The sequence below is a fragment of the Enoplosus armatus genome, chromosome 15, assembly GCF_043641665.1.
Source record: "Enoplosus armatus isolate fEnoArm2 chromosome 15, fEnoArm2.hap1, whole genome shotgun sequence".
NCBI lineage: Eukaryota > Metazoa > Chordata > Actinopteri > Centrarchiformes > Enoplosidae > Enoplosus > Enoplosus armatus.
Genome location: NC_092194.1, coordinates 7,372,588 through 7,388,424, shown reverse-complemented (window position 1 = coordinate 7,388,424; position 15,837 = coordinate 7,372,588). Strand labels below are relative to the sequence as shown.

General features: G+C 41.0%; 1 protein-coding gene across 1 annotated transcript; it reads left to right on the top strand.

Annotated features, from left to right (window-relative positions):
- Window positions 1–148: 148 nt before the first annotated feature.
- Window positions 149–13,419, top strand: LOC139297966 (CD109 antigen-like). The gene is made up of 32 exons (XM_070920780.1): window positions 149–228; window positions 339–490; window positions 573–601; window positions 727–960; window positions 1,077–1,199; window positions 1,296–1,335; window positions 1,854–1,935; window positions 2,015–2,120; window positions 2,249–2,363; window positions 2,449–2,558; window positions 2,649–2,840; window positions 3,155–3,259; window positions 3,387–3,449; window positions 4,464–4,634; window positions 4,739–4,891; window positions 5,566–5,635; window positions 5,838–5,922; window positions 6,052–6,169; window positions 6,466–6,579; window positions 6,798–7,016; window positions 7,253–7,394; window positions 8,100–8,276; window positions 8,402–8,483; window positions 8,680–8,911; window positions 9,120–9,291; window positions 9,909–10,099; window positions 10,696–10,851; window positions 11,007–11,072; window positions 11,802–11,941; window positions 12,114–12,270; window positions 12,657–12,759; window positions 12,933–13,419. The coding sequence occupies exons 1-32, from the start codon at window positions 149–151 to the stop codon at window positions 13,130–13,132; spliced, it is 4,179 nt and encodes a 1,392-aa protein (XP_070776881.1). The 3' UTR covers window positions 13,133–13,419.
- Window positions 13,420–15,837: the final 2,418 nt, after the last annotated feature.

The window sequence follows — 15,837 nt, the reverse complement described above, 5'->3', positions numbered from 1 at the left end:
TGTGTATGAGCATGTGAGTAAGGCCCCATGGGGCGTTGGTGTCAGGACAGGAGGTGGAGTTTTTTGTAACACGTTGGTCCAGGTCACTTGTGCTTCACGAAGCGGCCGCTGTCAGTTTGAACGGGGAGGCGAATCGAGGAGCAGAGGCATGGACGGGATCTGGACCCTGGTTGTGTGTGTGGGAGTTGTATGCTCTGCTGTGCCTGGTTCGACTCAGGATTCATCCAGGTAGGCGACGTGGTTTGTTAATACAGTCAACACATACAATTCATTCATATTAATGCAGTTTCTATCTAATGATCTTTCCGTAACAAGCAATTCCCTCTCTTTCTTTGTAGGACATTATTTCTGATCTCCAGTCCAGAGGTATTGCATGCTGGGACACCCACTCCGCTGGCCGTCACTGTCCTTTCTGACTTCCCTGGCAGGGTGGTGGCTGAAGTGGCACATGGCAACACCAAAGTAGCCCAAACGGAGGACTTCCAAGGAGGTGACAATGCAATTACATAGAGGTTTAGGGTTGATTTGCATAATGACTTTTTAGAGGGCTAAAGTATCATTCTGATTCTAAGGTTTGACCAGCCTCCTGACACTCCCTCCTGTGAGTATGAATCTTTGTTCTTTCTCCATTCAAAATTCAGTTGTTTTTTTTTTTATCACAGATGAGAAGATAATACTAGGTCATTCAATCATTTCCATGTTTCTGAAAATATACAATCGCTCCAGATTCTTGGATCTTCAACCCAGAATTCCCCCTTAAACTTGACGGTAAGGGGCTTCAGAGGGGACAATCTCATTTTCACCAACACCACCACCCTCAGCTTCAGCCTCAGGAATGTCTCCACCTCCATTCAAACCGACCGATCTCGCTACCAACCAGGCGATACCGTCATAGTCAGAATTGTGTCTGTTCAGTTGGATAACCATCCACACAAAGGCAGAGTGGATATCTCTGTACAGGTAAGGTCACTGTCTTCTGTGTGAAAGGACAAAGCCAGAGGAGTTGAATAGATTTTTAGCCAGGTATTGTGTGGTGGTGGTGGGAAGTATGACTGACGTTCTTTTGCAACATGCAGGATCCCAGTGGGAACGTGGTCGACAGGTGGGAGTCCACAGGGAATTTGGGGATTGTGTTGCGGGAATTCACTTTATCCCAGACGCCTCCTCTTGGACAGTGGGCGATCACAACCGCAGTGAATGTAGGGTTGAAATATCTGAAATGTCTTTACCGACTGCTATTTGAATTGAATAAGAAAAGCATCCTCCTATTTAACCTCCCATCCTCTTCCCTGCAGGGCGTGACTGATGAGAAAACATTCATTGTGGAACATTATGGTAATTGACATATCAGTTTATTGCAATATTAGCAGCATAGCTCTAATGCATGGCACAGTCAGTTGGCCACGTCCACCACTTTCAAGAAATGTCTCTGGACTATGATGGATTGCAATGAAATTTTGGTACAGACATTCATGGTCCCCAGAGGATGAATCCTACTGACTTTGGGGATCCCCTCACTAGCGCCACCATCAGGTCAAAATTCTTATTTGCCCAATACTTTGGTTTATGACCTAATACCTGCAGAACTAATGACAGTCCTGTCAGCTTCAGCTGTGCTTTGTTTAAATGCTAATTAGCAAGTGTTAGCATGCTAACAGGCTAAATTAAGATGGTGAACATGGTTAACATATCTTCTAAACATCAAAATGTTAGCATTGTCATTGTGAGCATGTTAGCTGCACCGCTGTGTCTAAGTACAGCCTCACAGAGCTGCTAGCATGGCTGAAGACTCTTAGTCTCGTTTGTAAGTAAAGTTACTGCCATTCCCATCATTTTACTGACTGCTGTTGCAGAGCGTCCTCCCTTTGAAGTGCTGCTCAAGACACCGTCACAGGTCCTTGTTGGAGATAACATCTCGGGATCAGTGAGAGCACTGTGAGTTCAATTAGCTCATGCAAATCAATAATATCAAATGTACATATATGTTGTGTAAGTATTGTTTTTTTCCCTCTAGTTACCCCAGTGGACAACCTGTACAGGGAACACTAGCTGTCTCAGTCACTCTGGCCTCTGCTGTACACAATGCAGCCTCTCCATTCATGCACACACAAACTAAACAGGTGAGGTTTTATTGTCACTGCAGCTCATTTAAGAAAGAATGGACACCCAGTAGACTCACCCAGCATTTACAGTCAAAATACCTGCGTCAATAAACGTCATTGCCTAACTTTTGACAATTGTTTTTCAGATCTATGGCTCAACACAGTTTTTCTTCAGCAAAGATCTGCTTCAAGCCCTTCACACTTCATCAGGAATTATCAGCCATTTACATGTGTCTGCCTGTGTTACTGACAACTCCACAGGTGAGATATATTTGGAAATGATTTTAGCATAGTATGCATCTCAGCTGCATCCTCAAACCAATTACATCATCCCGTGTCACCCCAGGATTTAAAGTGAACAAAACAGTCGAGGTCCACCTTATGAGGAACACATTCCAGCTCATGTTCCATGATTTTTCACCTACACTGAAGCCATCTCTACACTTCTCTACAAAAGTGAGTGAATTATCATAATTCTGTTTATTTGCCATCTATTTTAAACATTTATTTAATGAGCTAACTTCCCTCTCTGCTTCTCTTCCACAGCTAAGGATCTCTAGATTTGACAGGAAGCCACTCAGCTCACTGGATCTAACGTACTCTGCTGTGATTGAAGTCACTCAGAGAACCTCCATGATGAGCGCTGAACCTACAACTCTGACACTTCCAGTGCCTGAGGACGGGAACATCCACATAAAGTTTGAATTACAGGATCAAGTAGTGATGCTTTTTATCAGGGTGAGTATTTTGATTTACAGCACCTGAAATGTCGGTCCTCCGGGAGAAGCGGTGTTCGGCAGTTTCGTTGTGTGTAAGATGAGTAGTTTCAGTATAGCAGGATTACACACAGGTTTATCATTAAGAAAATTACCCCAGGACCTGTAAACTAATAAAAGTGAAAGCAAACATCCTAGGACTCTACAACAGACTTGCCATGTGAGGATTATTTTCCTTAACCATCAGTACAAAGAACGCACAAAGATTAATGATGTCTTTCATGTAGCACAAATGATTATTTTATATTATATAGGTCATATTTTCATTCTCTTCAGGCAAGATTCCAATCCAGTGAGGAGACTCTGGAGGTTTATAACAACTACTCCTCTCCTAGTGGCTCATATATCCAGATCTCCCCAATCAAAACCTTACCTGCACAGGTAACTCTAAACATGTGTTTTGTACCATTGCAGTACATTAAAGAAGAAATGATGTAGCAAACATGTCCAGATTCTGTTGTCCGCTATGCAAGCAAGACATCATTCACATAACATATTTTACTTTCAGATTGGACTGCCTCTTCAGCTAAATGTGGAGAGCACCTTTCAACTGACCAAGCTTCACTTTGTGGTATGTTTGGTCAAATACATCGAATAACGCTATGCCATCTGCAAATAAGATAACCTGGCCTTTTCTATTCTGCAGTAATGACATATGGCATGTCTACGTGAAGAACCCTACAGAGAGAGTGCCGCACGCCTTAGTAGAAATTCTTCTTAGGTGTTTGGTTAATGAATCAAGAGAAAGTACAGTAAGGGGTCATTTAAAACTTGACTACTTACATCCCGGTAAAAAGCACTTTTGTGTGTAATAGTGACAGTTTTTCTGTCATGTTTTATTTGTATCAATTTAATGGGTTTTTTTTACCAAAGAAATGCAGAAAACAGACATCAACAAAGCATGGGAACCAAGTGAAGTATACATTTCTTGGTCTCTTCCTTATTCCTCAAGAAAAACATGATTTCTTCCATCACATACTGTGTGTATCACTTACTATGTCCATCCAAAATGCCAGTTTTAATTTTTGCTATTTTGTAGGCAACAAATAGAAGTTTACCGAGGTACAGGTTGCTTCTCAGTACTACTTCCTCCGTTATCCTCCGTAATCCAAGACACAACATCCTACTGTCTTTGGGAATCACATAACCTAAAATGTCTCTTAAGGTTAAACATGTGTTCTCCCACTATATGTTAATATTTCCACATGACAAGAAGATGTGGGAATGATTAGCATTTATGCGCACACTCAACCTCCTATACTGCTGTTGAGTATGGAGTTGATTATTTTTAATGTTAGTCGTGATGAAAATATCTCTCCATTTAGTTCTGATTCCCATTTTACTTTGACGTATAGAGAACTATTGTCTTTATGGATCTGTAAACCCTGATACAGTTTTGAATGTCTTTTTTTAATTTGCTCCAACCAGTACATCAATCACGGTAGAGCCAGCAGTATTTTCCAATGTTCAAAGATGATGTTTTCATTAAGTATCACTATGCTAGAGAACATTGTGGGAACGTATGGACCTCACTGTGCTCATTACTTCTTGCAAAGAGCAAATACTTTTATTGTTGTACTTCTAGGTGAGCTCCAGAGGTCAAGTGGTGGATGCTGGGACAAAGACTTCCTCCTCTTTTTCTCTGACCCCAACAGTGTCCTGGTCCCCTGAGGCCTGTGTCACCATCTACTGCATCCTTTCTGATGGAGAGGTCGCCAGTGACACAGCACACATACTCATCAACCAACACAAACATGTACTTTAATTTGTTGTTTTTTTCAGCGTATTCTATCATATAATTTTATAGGTGCATGATTCTCCTGGACATGCCTGTGACTGTTTGTGTGTTTGCCTTCCGAGGTATCTCTAAACTGGAGCAGCGACAAAGCCCAGCCAGGTGAGCAGGTATCACTCACTGTGACTGTCCTTGAACCCAGCTCCCAAGTAGGAATCATGGTTATGGGGGCGCATGATGATGCACCACAGACTGAGCTCATCTTGAAAGCGGAGCAGGTATGACAACCCTTTCGATTTGCCAAAGTTGTTTATATATTCAGACAAAAGCGCTAAACATAATCTCTGAAACTTAAACTACTGTGAACCTTCTTCTGAAATTCATCTATTTAGTCAGATTTGCTTCATGTCTCCTTTGTCCATTTCACAATTTAATTACAAAGCACCAGTCTTCCCAGTCGCCTTAATCTGACACACCTTTTCCAGTTAGATACTGTGTGGGTATTCAGTGTGTGACCACTGAGCCGGTTAGTCCGGCCGTAACCTATCTGTCTGCTTTGTTTGGAGATGACTCTGCTGTTTCTAAAAGCTGGTAACTCTAGTGTGTTTCGTGCAGGACCTGGGGGTTATTTATGGATGCAAGATGGTGGAAACAAAGCATCACCGCAGTGGGCTGTCTTAAAATGACCTTTACTCATTTCCAAATCACTGACGGCGTGTATTGTGTCTGGTAGAATAGACGGTTTTAAAAAGAGAGATCTCCTCAGGCGTCTACAGAGTTGAGATCTTACATCATCTGCCAAGACCTGACCTGTATTTCACTGGCTGTCACACTAATTATGCATGATCTGATAGTGGACCTCTCAGTACAGGCTTTGGTGCTGGTTCATAGCTGTATTTGTAGCAGCTACTGTAACAGAATTACCATTGTTATCATGTCTTTCACACCACAGGAATGTAATATTAGGATGCTGACCAATGCCAGAATATATAAGAAAAAGCAGCCCGATGGAGCTAAAGATGGTATGATAATAAATAACACAGTGAATAATTGTGATCCTGTTAATAAGGCATCTACTCTCTCTTTGGAGTCCCTCTTGTGGCCATTTAGCATATTGGATTGGTCCCACAATTTCAATACTACTGGATTTAATCCTCATTCTTCAGATATTTGTACAGTCTGAGCTTCTTCTCATCCCTCCTCTCTCTACATTGGGGTTTTCAGAAGGAGGTGCCCTAATGGTAGAGAAGTACTGGAGCCACTGGATGGATGCCACTGAATCCTTGCTGTGGTTAGACACTAATGTTAGGTAAGTGCTGAAAGGACCAGATGCTGGAAATGGGAAGGTGATTCAAATGAGGTGATCGGTATTGTCAAATATATAAGTACAGTTCACTGCATACACATGTTTAGGACGTATTTCTGTCTTTTCTATCAGTAATAAAACGTGGACAAGTGGGAAAATAACTGTGCCAGATGGTGTTACTTCTTTGAGAGCTGTTGCATTGTTGATGTCAGACAACCTGGGGTTGGGCTTCACTCCTGTGCCACAAAAGGTGGGTCTTTGTCTGTACTGAAAAGGAAACATGGGGAGTGAGTTTTACATTTGATTTCCCATGCTGTCATTCTGAGAAACTCTAAAGCTTGAAGTCTGTCCTTATATATCAATGTGGCAATGTTACACAACTTCTCTTTTAAAGAAATCTAATCTAATTCACAGAACTAAAGTGCACATTTACAGTAGTATGAAAGTATAAACTGTCTTACTAAGGCTGTAACCCTACTGGAAGTAGCCCTGTTCCCTAACTTTTAATATCCACTGCTAACAGTGTTTATGTTCTATCATTCACAGTTGAGCGTGTCTAAAGATTTTTCCTTGTCTCTGGATGTCCCATCACATCTCATCAGAGGAGAGGAGATTGTGCTGGAGGTGAATGTCATCAACCATTTAGAGCACGACATAGAGGTATGAATGATTACATTTGTGGAATATTCTGCTACAATAGGACTGATCAATGATCTGACCTGTTGCACTGTATTACTTTTTCCTTTAGATACAACAAGAAACGCCCTAACTGATGATTTATTAGCATCTTCCAATAATAAACACCTGCCACTGTCATTTATGGCACATAGAACGTCATACAAGGATTGTACTTTGTTTCCATATGCTTCTCTCCACAGGTCATCCTGCTGCTAGCACAAAGTGAGGCCTTTGAGTTTGTTTTGGCAGACAGAGGGGATGTCTCGGTGGTAAATGCCCAAAAACTCACCTTAGGGAGTCATGTGTCTGCTTCAGCGCTGTTCCCTATAAGGCCTGTGGCTCTTGGAGAGATGGAAATATCTGTGGATGCCATATCTGCAGAGGCCTCAGACAGCCTTGTTTGGAGAGTGCTTGTGAAGGTGTGGTATGATGGAAACATTGGACAATATCTATGAATTTATTGCGTGAGGTCTAACTTTGTGAGGTTGTGAATAGCAGCGTTGTGGCAAAGAGGTTGGTGGTTCAAATCCTCTTATTTTCTGGCTATGCATGTCTCAATTATAAAGGGTCCTTAGACTTAAGGATGCACTATGAAATGCAACGTGCTACGTGGTTAATCCTATGATAACAGTGAATTACCTCCATGTTCCCCAAGCCTGGGGGAGTTGAACAGTCCTATTCAGAGACTCTGTTCTTGGAGCTGGCACCAGTGAAACACAACAATTCCAGATCCGTCTCCTTCTCCTTTCCACCAGATGTGGTACCAGGCAGCCAGAGGGCCCATGTGGCATTGGTTGGTAAGTCTACCATTTGTCCTCCCTGTTGTGCCAGTGGCGGTTCCATCTGAGTGCACCTCATGTTTACTTTTAGTCAATTAGGCATGTGTAATATGTGCTCGCATTTTCCTTTGTGTTCAGATGATGAGCTTGGGTATATGCGCATCAAGCTCAGCGCTGTCCTGAAGACATTTAGGTACTGAACGTTGAAAAATGGAAACGATGGACATCAAACAGGAATGTTTATGGCGGGCAGATTATGAACAGCTGTCAGGCTGTTTGGCTTGGCTCCATTCAGGTTGAGGGATGTTGGGCATTTGTCATGGTAGAGAGGCAAGCCTCAGTATTTTCCTCAGATAGAGCCAAATGTGTGGTTTCTGTACTTGTTGTGATAGTGAGCTTTATTAAACATCAAGCAAATGTGCAGGATGTTTTCGTGCAGCTTTCTGCTTGTGATGGGGTTTTATAGTTTCTTCCCCATCTTTTCCATACCTTGCAACTGAAAACACTGCTGTGACTATTCAAGTGATTTTATATACAGGTCAATAGTCGCCCAATTTCAGAATCCTTAATAGTATTATGTGGTAGTATGGTAAAGGTGGGAAAAGTTATGATTATTCACAATACAGACGATTTCTGTCCCCCTTTAAGTCTGAAACCTATTGGTGAACATGTTGTGCAACAGTTAAGTCATTCCTCCTTCCCTCCTGTATTGCTTTACCACAGGTGATATCTTGGTCCTGTCCGTCAGAAACTTGGATTCACTGGTTCAGATGCCTATTGGCTGTGGGGAGCAGAACATGATCCACTTTGCTCCAAGTATTTATGTTCTCCAGTACCTGGACACGTCAACCCAGGACAATAAGGAGATCAGGAGCAGGGCTCTGGGCTACATGATGGAAGGTAAGCAGCCTTTACGTGAGTCACTGACAGTAAATGTACTGTATACAGTATAATCTGTGGGCAAGGTTATTTCATGTGATACTTAAGGCATCTTTTGAATGATGTTTTATATTTTCTGCTGTAAGGATATCAGAGACAACTGTCCTACCAACGAGATGACGGTTCATTCAGTGCTTTTGGAGCTAGCAGTGCCTCTGGCAGCACATGGTAAGTCACCAATTTAATGGTACTGATACACTTGTTGCAGGCATTTTTGTAGTCAGTAGTGTTACATAAATTAAGTACATTTATTTATTTCACTCTCTTTAATGAGAGACCAGACCGCGTTGTGTTAGTTAAGAAGGTAAAACGTGCTTTTAATTTTATCTGTCGCTAATGCTCCTTCTGCTTCATGGGGTCCCAGGTTGACAGCCTTCGTGCTGAAGTGCTTCCTCCAGGCTCAGCCCTACATGCAGGTAGACCAGAGTGTCCTGTCCAGGGCCATGACTTGGCTCCTGAAACACCAGGGGCCACAGGGAGAGTTCAGTGAGGTGGGCAGGTTGATCCACACGGAGATGCAGGGAGGACTGGATAATAGTCCGGTGGCACTCACTGCCTATGTACTGATGGCACTGTTGGAGGACGAGAGCTACGTGGTGAGTAAGGGGAATTTGTGTAATTCAGTGGAGAAAGTCACAATATGGAATTTTACAAAATTCTCACATTTGTTAATGAGATAAAACTATAAAACTACACTACTGTGTAACCCTTTGAGTGTATACATTTAAGTGCTGTATATAAAGTATATGAGGATAAGAGGTCAATTGACAGTAATGATCTTGTGCCCGCTTCCTCTGTGTGAAGGACATGTATCCAGGCAATGTGTCCCTGGCCCAGAAGTACCTGGAGGACAAAGTGTCCAGTGGAGTGGTCAGTAACTACAGCCTGTGTCTGGTGGCCTATGCTTTAGCTCTGGCCAATAGTCCTGTGGCCGGCACTGCCCTGGCTGAGCTCAGCAGGAGAGCTGACTACAGAGGTAATTTAGTAAAGGTATTCTGCTGTTTTATGGTCAGGAAGGGGCAAAAGTCACATATCTACTTTACTTTAATGCATACTATAATTTTAGTTTTATTATTGTTGTTGATACCAGAGACGGGTGCTTTACATCCTATGACACTGCCACATATCCTGGCCAACAGATGTTGTACCAAGAAAACTATTTTGGAATTACAAATATTTGATTGTTGTTTTATCACTGCCTTAATGTGAACTTTGAGAAATGTGGTACCCTGATGTTAAATAATGACATAACCATGATGTCAAGCTTCACCAAATCCTTCTTCTTTTTTTGTCAAATATATGAATGATTGGCTGAATTCATTGTGGCTAAAGAACAAGGGTTCCAAAATTATTTTGGAAAACTTTCGGAAAACAATGTGAAGAGATGCTGCTTGCCACATTTGGAGATAAATGTGCCTAAATGTAAAATATGTTGCTATAGCTACTACTAAAGACTAGAAGACTCAAAGACTAAGATCCATATTCTTGTAGGAGAAGAAGAGCAGCAACAAAAAACAACATGTTTCAACACTTGTAGGAGCTGTATGTGTACAAGTTTATATTGGTTACATTGGCTGTCATTTTGTTCCAAAGATGGAGTCATGATGTGGAGATCCTCAGCTGGCCTGGAGTCACATGACTGGCAGCCACGCTCTGCGCAGATCGAGATGGCCTCTTATGTGCTGCTGGCTTTTTTTAGGCGTGGCAGCTTGGTGGAGGGCATCACACTCTTTAAATGGTTAAGCAAGCAGAGAAACCATCTGGGAGGCTACAGGACAACACAGGTGACTTTTTTGTTGACTGATATTTAACTATGCAGCTGGAAATACAATAAGACCTGTTGGTTCATGGTACACTATAAACTAGAGGGAATTGAGGGGTTTACAATTACAATATTGCACATAAACAAAGTACTTACATAAATGTTCTAACTTTTCGTCTCTGGTCAAGTTGCTGCAAGTGAAGTTTAGCTCGCTGTTGAGTATCTTTGAGATCTGACCGACTGATGGAATGGAGACTGAGTGGAGCCAGGTAGTCAGTCTGGGCTTAATGTGCTTTGAGTTGTAAGATCTGGGGGATTTTGTTTGATTTTCCAGTCGTCTTCCTGTGTTTAAACTGTCAGTGTCTCTGGCCAGCACATGCTCAAAGCTTGAGGTGACTCTTGATGACATTTCAAAATGTCAATTTCATAATTATGTTTTATGCAAACTGACAAAATATACATATTCAGTTTTTTAATTAATTGAGGAAAAAGCCACACATCACAGTTTTAGCCAACTGTGGAACCATATTGAAAAAATATATCTCCCAATTCTGCACCTACTGATATATAAGGTGATAAACATCCAGATGCAGGTATTTGACCCCTTGTTTTCCTCAGGACACAGTAGTTGCCCTCCAGGCTCTGGCTTACTACGCTGCCTTCAGTGGTGCCAACGCCATCGACCTCAGGCTCAACATATCTTCCCCAGCGTCTCGCTTTGTGTCACTGTTTCGCATCAACTCCACCACCTATCGGATGTATCAGAGCCAAGAGGTAATAGAATTGGGAGGAATCCTATGCTGGTTGTGTAATATATATGTGATTTGATATATTGGATATTTTATATGATGCTGTATTTACTGTACCACGTGGGTATATTGTTGTCATGCTGACTTTCTATATTTTTCTACTTTTACTTTGTTTTTTAGATTAATGCTGACAAAGATCTAAATCTAAATATATACATGGAGGGAAGAGGATTTGCAATATTCCAGGTACAGTTATACAGTGTTACTTCTTTGTCTGCGCTGTACATTCATTACATTTAATAACAGTTTGCAGCTTTAATATGAATTCTGCTCAACCTACCCATGTAACACCACATCTCCAAACCGCCACTCACTATGCAGGAATGTTTTCATACCTCCAACATACTCAACTCAACATGAAGTATCGTTCCACAATTGGACCATGACCAGAATAAATTGAACGCAGCAGCTGTGCGTGATAGCTTCACCCAGCACAAAGTCCTGCATTGTAAATGCTAGACCAAAACAGCTAAATGCAAATGCAGCATGATAATGGACCCCCTGCAATTAACATCTGGAACACACACTGTAGCTTGAAGTCCTGTCTGCGTTTATTGTGTCCAGATATTATCACTCAGAGGAGGACTTTGGTGAAAGGGTAATCTTTTCACTATGTTCAGTATTACAACCTGTTGTCGTCTGTTACAGATCATGTTTTTAACCCTCCGTGATTCAGTGCTTTATTGTTGAAACGCATAAACAGATACGGAGATTCAATCTTTTCTTCATTTTTGCTTTACGGATTGGAGAGTTTTAGGACTACAACAGAAACTGTTTTTGTGACCTTGAGGCATTTGCACTTTATCATAATCTCTGGCTGTGCTATCAGGCAGTACAGTAAACTTTAGCTCTTCACCACTAAATCCACTAAATAAAAGTTCTTACATTTTTAAACATCTCCATGAATCCGTCCAGATGAATATCTTTTACAACCTGGAGAGCAAAGCATTTTCACAGAACCTCCAGCACGCCATAGACGAGGAGGCTTTCTCATTGGATGTGGATGTTACTGAGGAAAGAGACCACAATCACATGCTCTTGTCTATATGCACAAGGTACAACACAGATAGACCTGTATGTCAAATTACTTTCATTTTTTTTTTTTTAAATTTATTTAAAAATATGCCTGTAATATCCATATTTCTTAAGCTGTGGTGTCATGCATATCAGATATTCTGCAAAACAAGAGACTCAAATCATATGACATCTTGCTTTTGTCCTCTCTAGATTAAAGAACAGTCAGGCGATATCTCACACAGGCATGGTTATGTTGGATGTGGGCATGCTCAGCGGTTTCAGTCTGTCTCCTGGAGCTGCTGCCCCAACAGATCTTGTCAGAAAGGTGGAGGTACTGCCTGAGAGAGTCAGCCTCTACCTAGACTCAGTAAGTGTTTTGTCATGTCACCATTTGATCTATTTTACAGTATAGTAGCTGGATCTTAATGTCCAGTGGCCACATGCTGTTGTTCTGTAGCAGTACTTTAAGCTTTCACAAAGGAAGACAAAAAAAACAGCTAAACAGATGTTCCTCTTATACTGTAGTATGAATTAAACTTGCACATTTAGTAGGACAATATTTGCTTCTTTGAGGTGCCTGAAGGTTTTTTTTGAACTTCTCACTTCTCTCATCCCACCTCTAGCTTCTTAAATTAAAATATTCCTACGTCAGATACTTGCACACATTCCCAAGAAATGAAAGAATAAGATAAGCAAACGCTATATTGTGTTTTACCACATTGTCATCATTCACTTTTCTGGTCCCATGTGCAGCTTACCAAGTCAGAGGTTTGCATCAGACTTCCAATCGTCAGAGATTACAAAGTGGCCCACGTACAGGATGCTGTGGTGCAGGTTTACGACTACTATGAACCCAGTGAGTACAGTTTCAAACCGTTATGATGCTATTAAAGTCTGCTTTGTCTTGTGTTGGACTGGCAAAAGTCAAGATCACTAAACAGACCAGCCAGAAGGATTTCACAGTGATATTCACAGACTGTCGTATACTGATTATCATAATATCACATGATTATTTCTCCTGTCTCACAGCGAGAAAAGCAACAAGAACGTACAACTCAGAGTTTCTGCACAGCACGAACTCCTGCCTCTTCTGTGGGGAAGACTGTGATGGCTGTAGGCCAGGGATCACCATCACGGTGTCCTCCTCACTGTCTCACGCCATAAGCAGCGCCACCTACAGCTTGATTTGCCTGTTTCTTGGGGTCACTGCTTTTTTAATTGTGGTCTAATTAGATTTAATTATTGCTCAGACGTAATGAATATACTTTGAGAAGCATACTTTTAGCATGTCCACACACTGATATGCACTGGATGCAATTTCAAATGTTTTTTTAAATACAGAAGTTAAGTTTTGTTGACAAATTATTGTAATATTTAGAGGCCTGTTAGCATGCCGCTCTTTTGGTGAGTGCAAGTGCCTTCTACTGTTTATGATGTGTTTTGTATTGTGTTTGGACAGAATGTGAATGTTTTGGTTCGATACATTAGAAAACAAATAAAATAATTTCTTTACTTAGTTCTTGAAGCCTGCCAGTCTCCATATGATTCTACATGTGGACTGGAATAGAAAGTTCATGTACAGTTGGCAGCAGAACAAATGAAAGGATTTATTTGTCCGTTCCACATGTGTGCTGTTGTTGCCATTTTGGCAGAAAATGAAGACATGTTGAGCTGCCTGAAGTAATATAAAGGCTAAAATAAGATTTATTCTATAGCTCTACTGTGCTTTCCAGCAAATAGCTGACTTTTGGGTTTAATATTTTGTTTTACTTGATACATAACAGTCCTGCCTGAGTGAACCAGACCACTGAGTTAGGGTGTAAATATGGCACCAAGGAGGATAATGCCCTGTAAGATCATTTGGAGTGAGATAATCTACCTTACCCTTCTGCCACGTCACAAATCTGTGAGCCAAAGGCACGCAGACTGACCTGCAGAAGTATGCAGACGGAACACACACACACACACATAAGTCATCACTGGAGAGTAATCGGGTTTGACGTTGCTGACGTATCATGAAATATGGTTATTTCTAAAGATTTCAGTTCATGGCCTATTACATTTTTGTACAACATAAACATTCCACATCAAGTTCACCTGGACAGGATTACATTTTTTTTCCTACTAATCAAGAATTCCACAATGACAGCATTTTAACAGCAATCATATTGAAGTTTAGTCTCCATATACAGTAAATGTAAATACAGTAATGTAAATCGGATGGTGTTTGTAGCCAACTCTTAGTTAATCCCCAATACCCCCCAGATAATACTGTACATATGGAGAGCTTTAGATGTTTTTATCAAAGTTAAATGTGATCAAGCCTGCTTTCAGCAAACATCCTCCCTGCTGAAGTGCCTGTCAAGTTATTGAATCCCTTCCAGCGGTGGGAGGTTTCTTCTGAACCTGACCTTTAACCTCTTTGGGGGTCGGCCTCACTCTATCCTTAAGCCATCTAAACAAAAAGATATGCTGTCTGTGTTTCAGTGGAAATGCATGTCTGCATTTTATGTGTAACATGTTTTATAAGGCTCATTGGGCAAAGTAATTTCCCTCAAGGGGCAATAAAGCTTTTTGTTCATAAGCAAAAACAGACATGGAATGAAGTTGAAATAGCAAATACATACTTCAGACAAGCTTAAACACATTTGGACCATTAACTCTTGGCTTCATTTGAATGTAATAAATGGTTATAACTTGTATTCCTTGCCTTATTCTCTACTTTAAAAAGAAGTCAATCCTTCACTACAGTTGATTTACCACAGAGCTGTGACATGAAAAAATCTACAGAATTCTATTCTATTCTATATTATCTTCTATATTCATATTTGACCATATGTGACCACACTGTTCACATATGTTGTTGTTATAAGACATTACCTCATATAAGCATGTTGTTCTGACTGTTACAACACACCAGGAGACATACACATTTGCAATATTTACTGGCATAGAAACAAAGGTTTTTTAAAGGCTCTTGGCAACTCTTGTTTCACAAAAAGCTGAAAAGCTGCAGTACCAGACTCACTAACACTAGATGGCAGGCTTGGTATCATAATATCAAATATTTGGCCTGCACACTTTACATGTTTGTGATTTAATAATATCTTTACTGGTACTACTAAACATAACAAGTGCTTATCACAAGGAGGATGTGAAGTCAGGGAAAAAGAGTCCAGCAAAGTTTTGATGTGACTGAGTTTTTGTGACGCACGGAATAATTGAAATGGTCAGTTGCGTCCTGTACGCTGTCTGAGAACTTTATTGCCTGTAATTAATAGTGTTGTTTAATTTAACTGTGCTGTGGCTCTGGTGTAAATATGCATTCACGAGGGATAACATATAAAAGGTCATGACAAATGACCTTCACTAACCAGGGCCTTGTTGTGGGTCAGGCTACAAAAACAGACAATCAATCAGGGACGTACACTGGTCATGATGTCATGTATTTACTATGTCAGAGGGCTGACGACTGCCTAATGTTGTGGCCTTAACTGACAGAGAGCTTCGTTAAGTGCAGTGAAAGCATTAAGAGTTTAAGACGAGTCAAAGGGAAGCCTTTCTTAGCAAAAAGGTGTATGGGAGAGAGACAGAGAGATTTATGTCTTTACAAAGCATCTATCTTTCACCACTTTGGGAGATATTACATTTTGTTCTTTTTAATCTCTCGTGGCTCTTCACTACTAGATGTCAAAGTTAAGCTTTTGCAGAAAATCACTTCTCTGTTTCTGCGGAAGTTTCTGGAGCTTTGGGTTATGTCATGCCCAGAATGACACTGAGGTCTGAACTCATAAATCAGGTCCATTGAGTCTGATGACATTTATTAATATTCACTCTCGTCAAAGTGGCCGTGAGAGGAATAATGTTGGCAGCGTGCCTGTCACCAAGGAGATGCAGATGGGGTAAACAAAGTGAAGGAGATGATTATTTATGA

What these genes read in the sequence shown, in the direction of transcription:
- LOC139297966 (XM_070920780.1), top strand. Translation starts at nt 149, where the DNA reads ATGGACGGGATCTGGACCCTGGTTGTGTGTGTGGGAGTTGTATGCTCT. An exon ending in GGATGTATCAGAGCCAAGAG is followed by an intron (nt 10,852 to 11,006) that starts GTAATAGAATTG and finishes TTTGTTTTTTAG; the next exon opens with ATTAATGCTGACAAAGATCT. An exon ending in GAGGATTTGCAATATTCCAG is followed by an intron (nt 11,073 to 11,801) that starts GTACAGTTATAC and finishes GAATCCGTCCAG; the next exon opens with ATGAATATCTTTTACAACCT.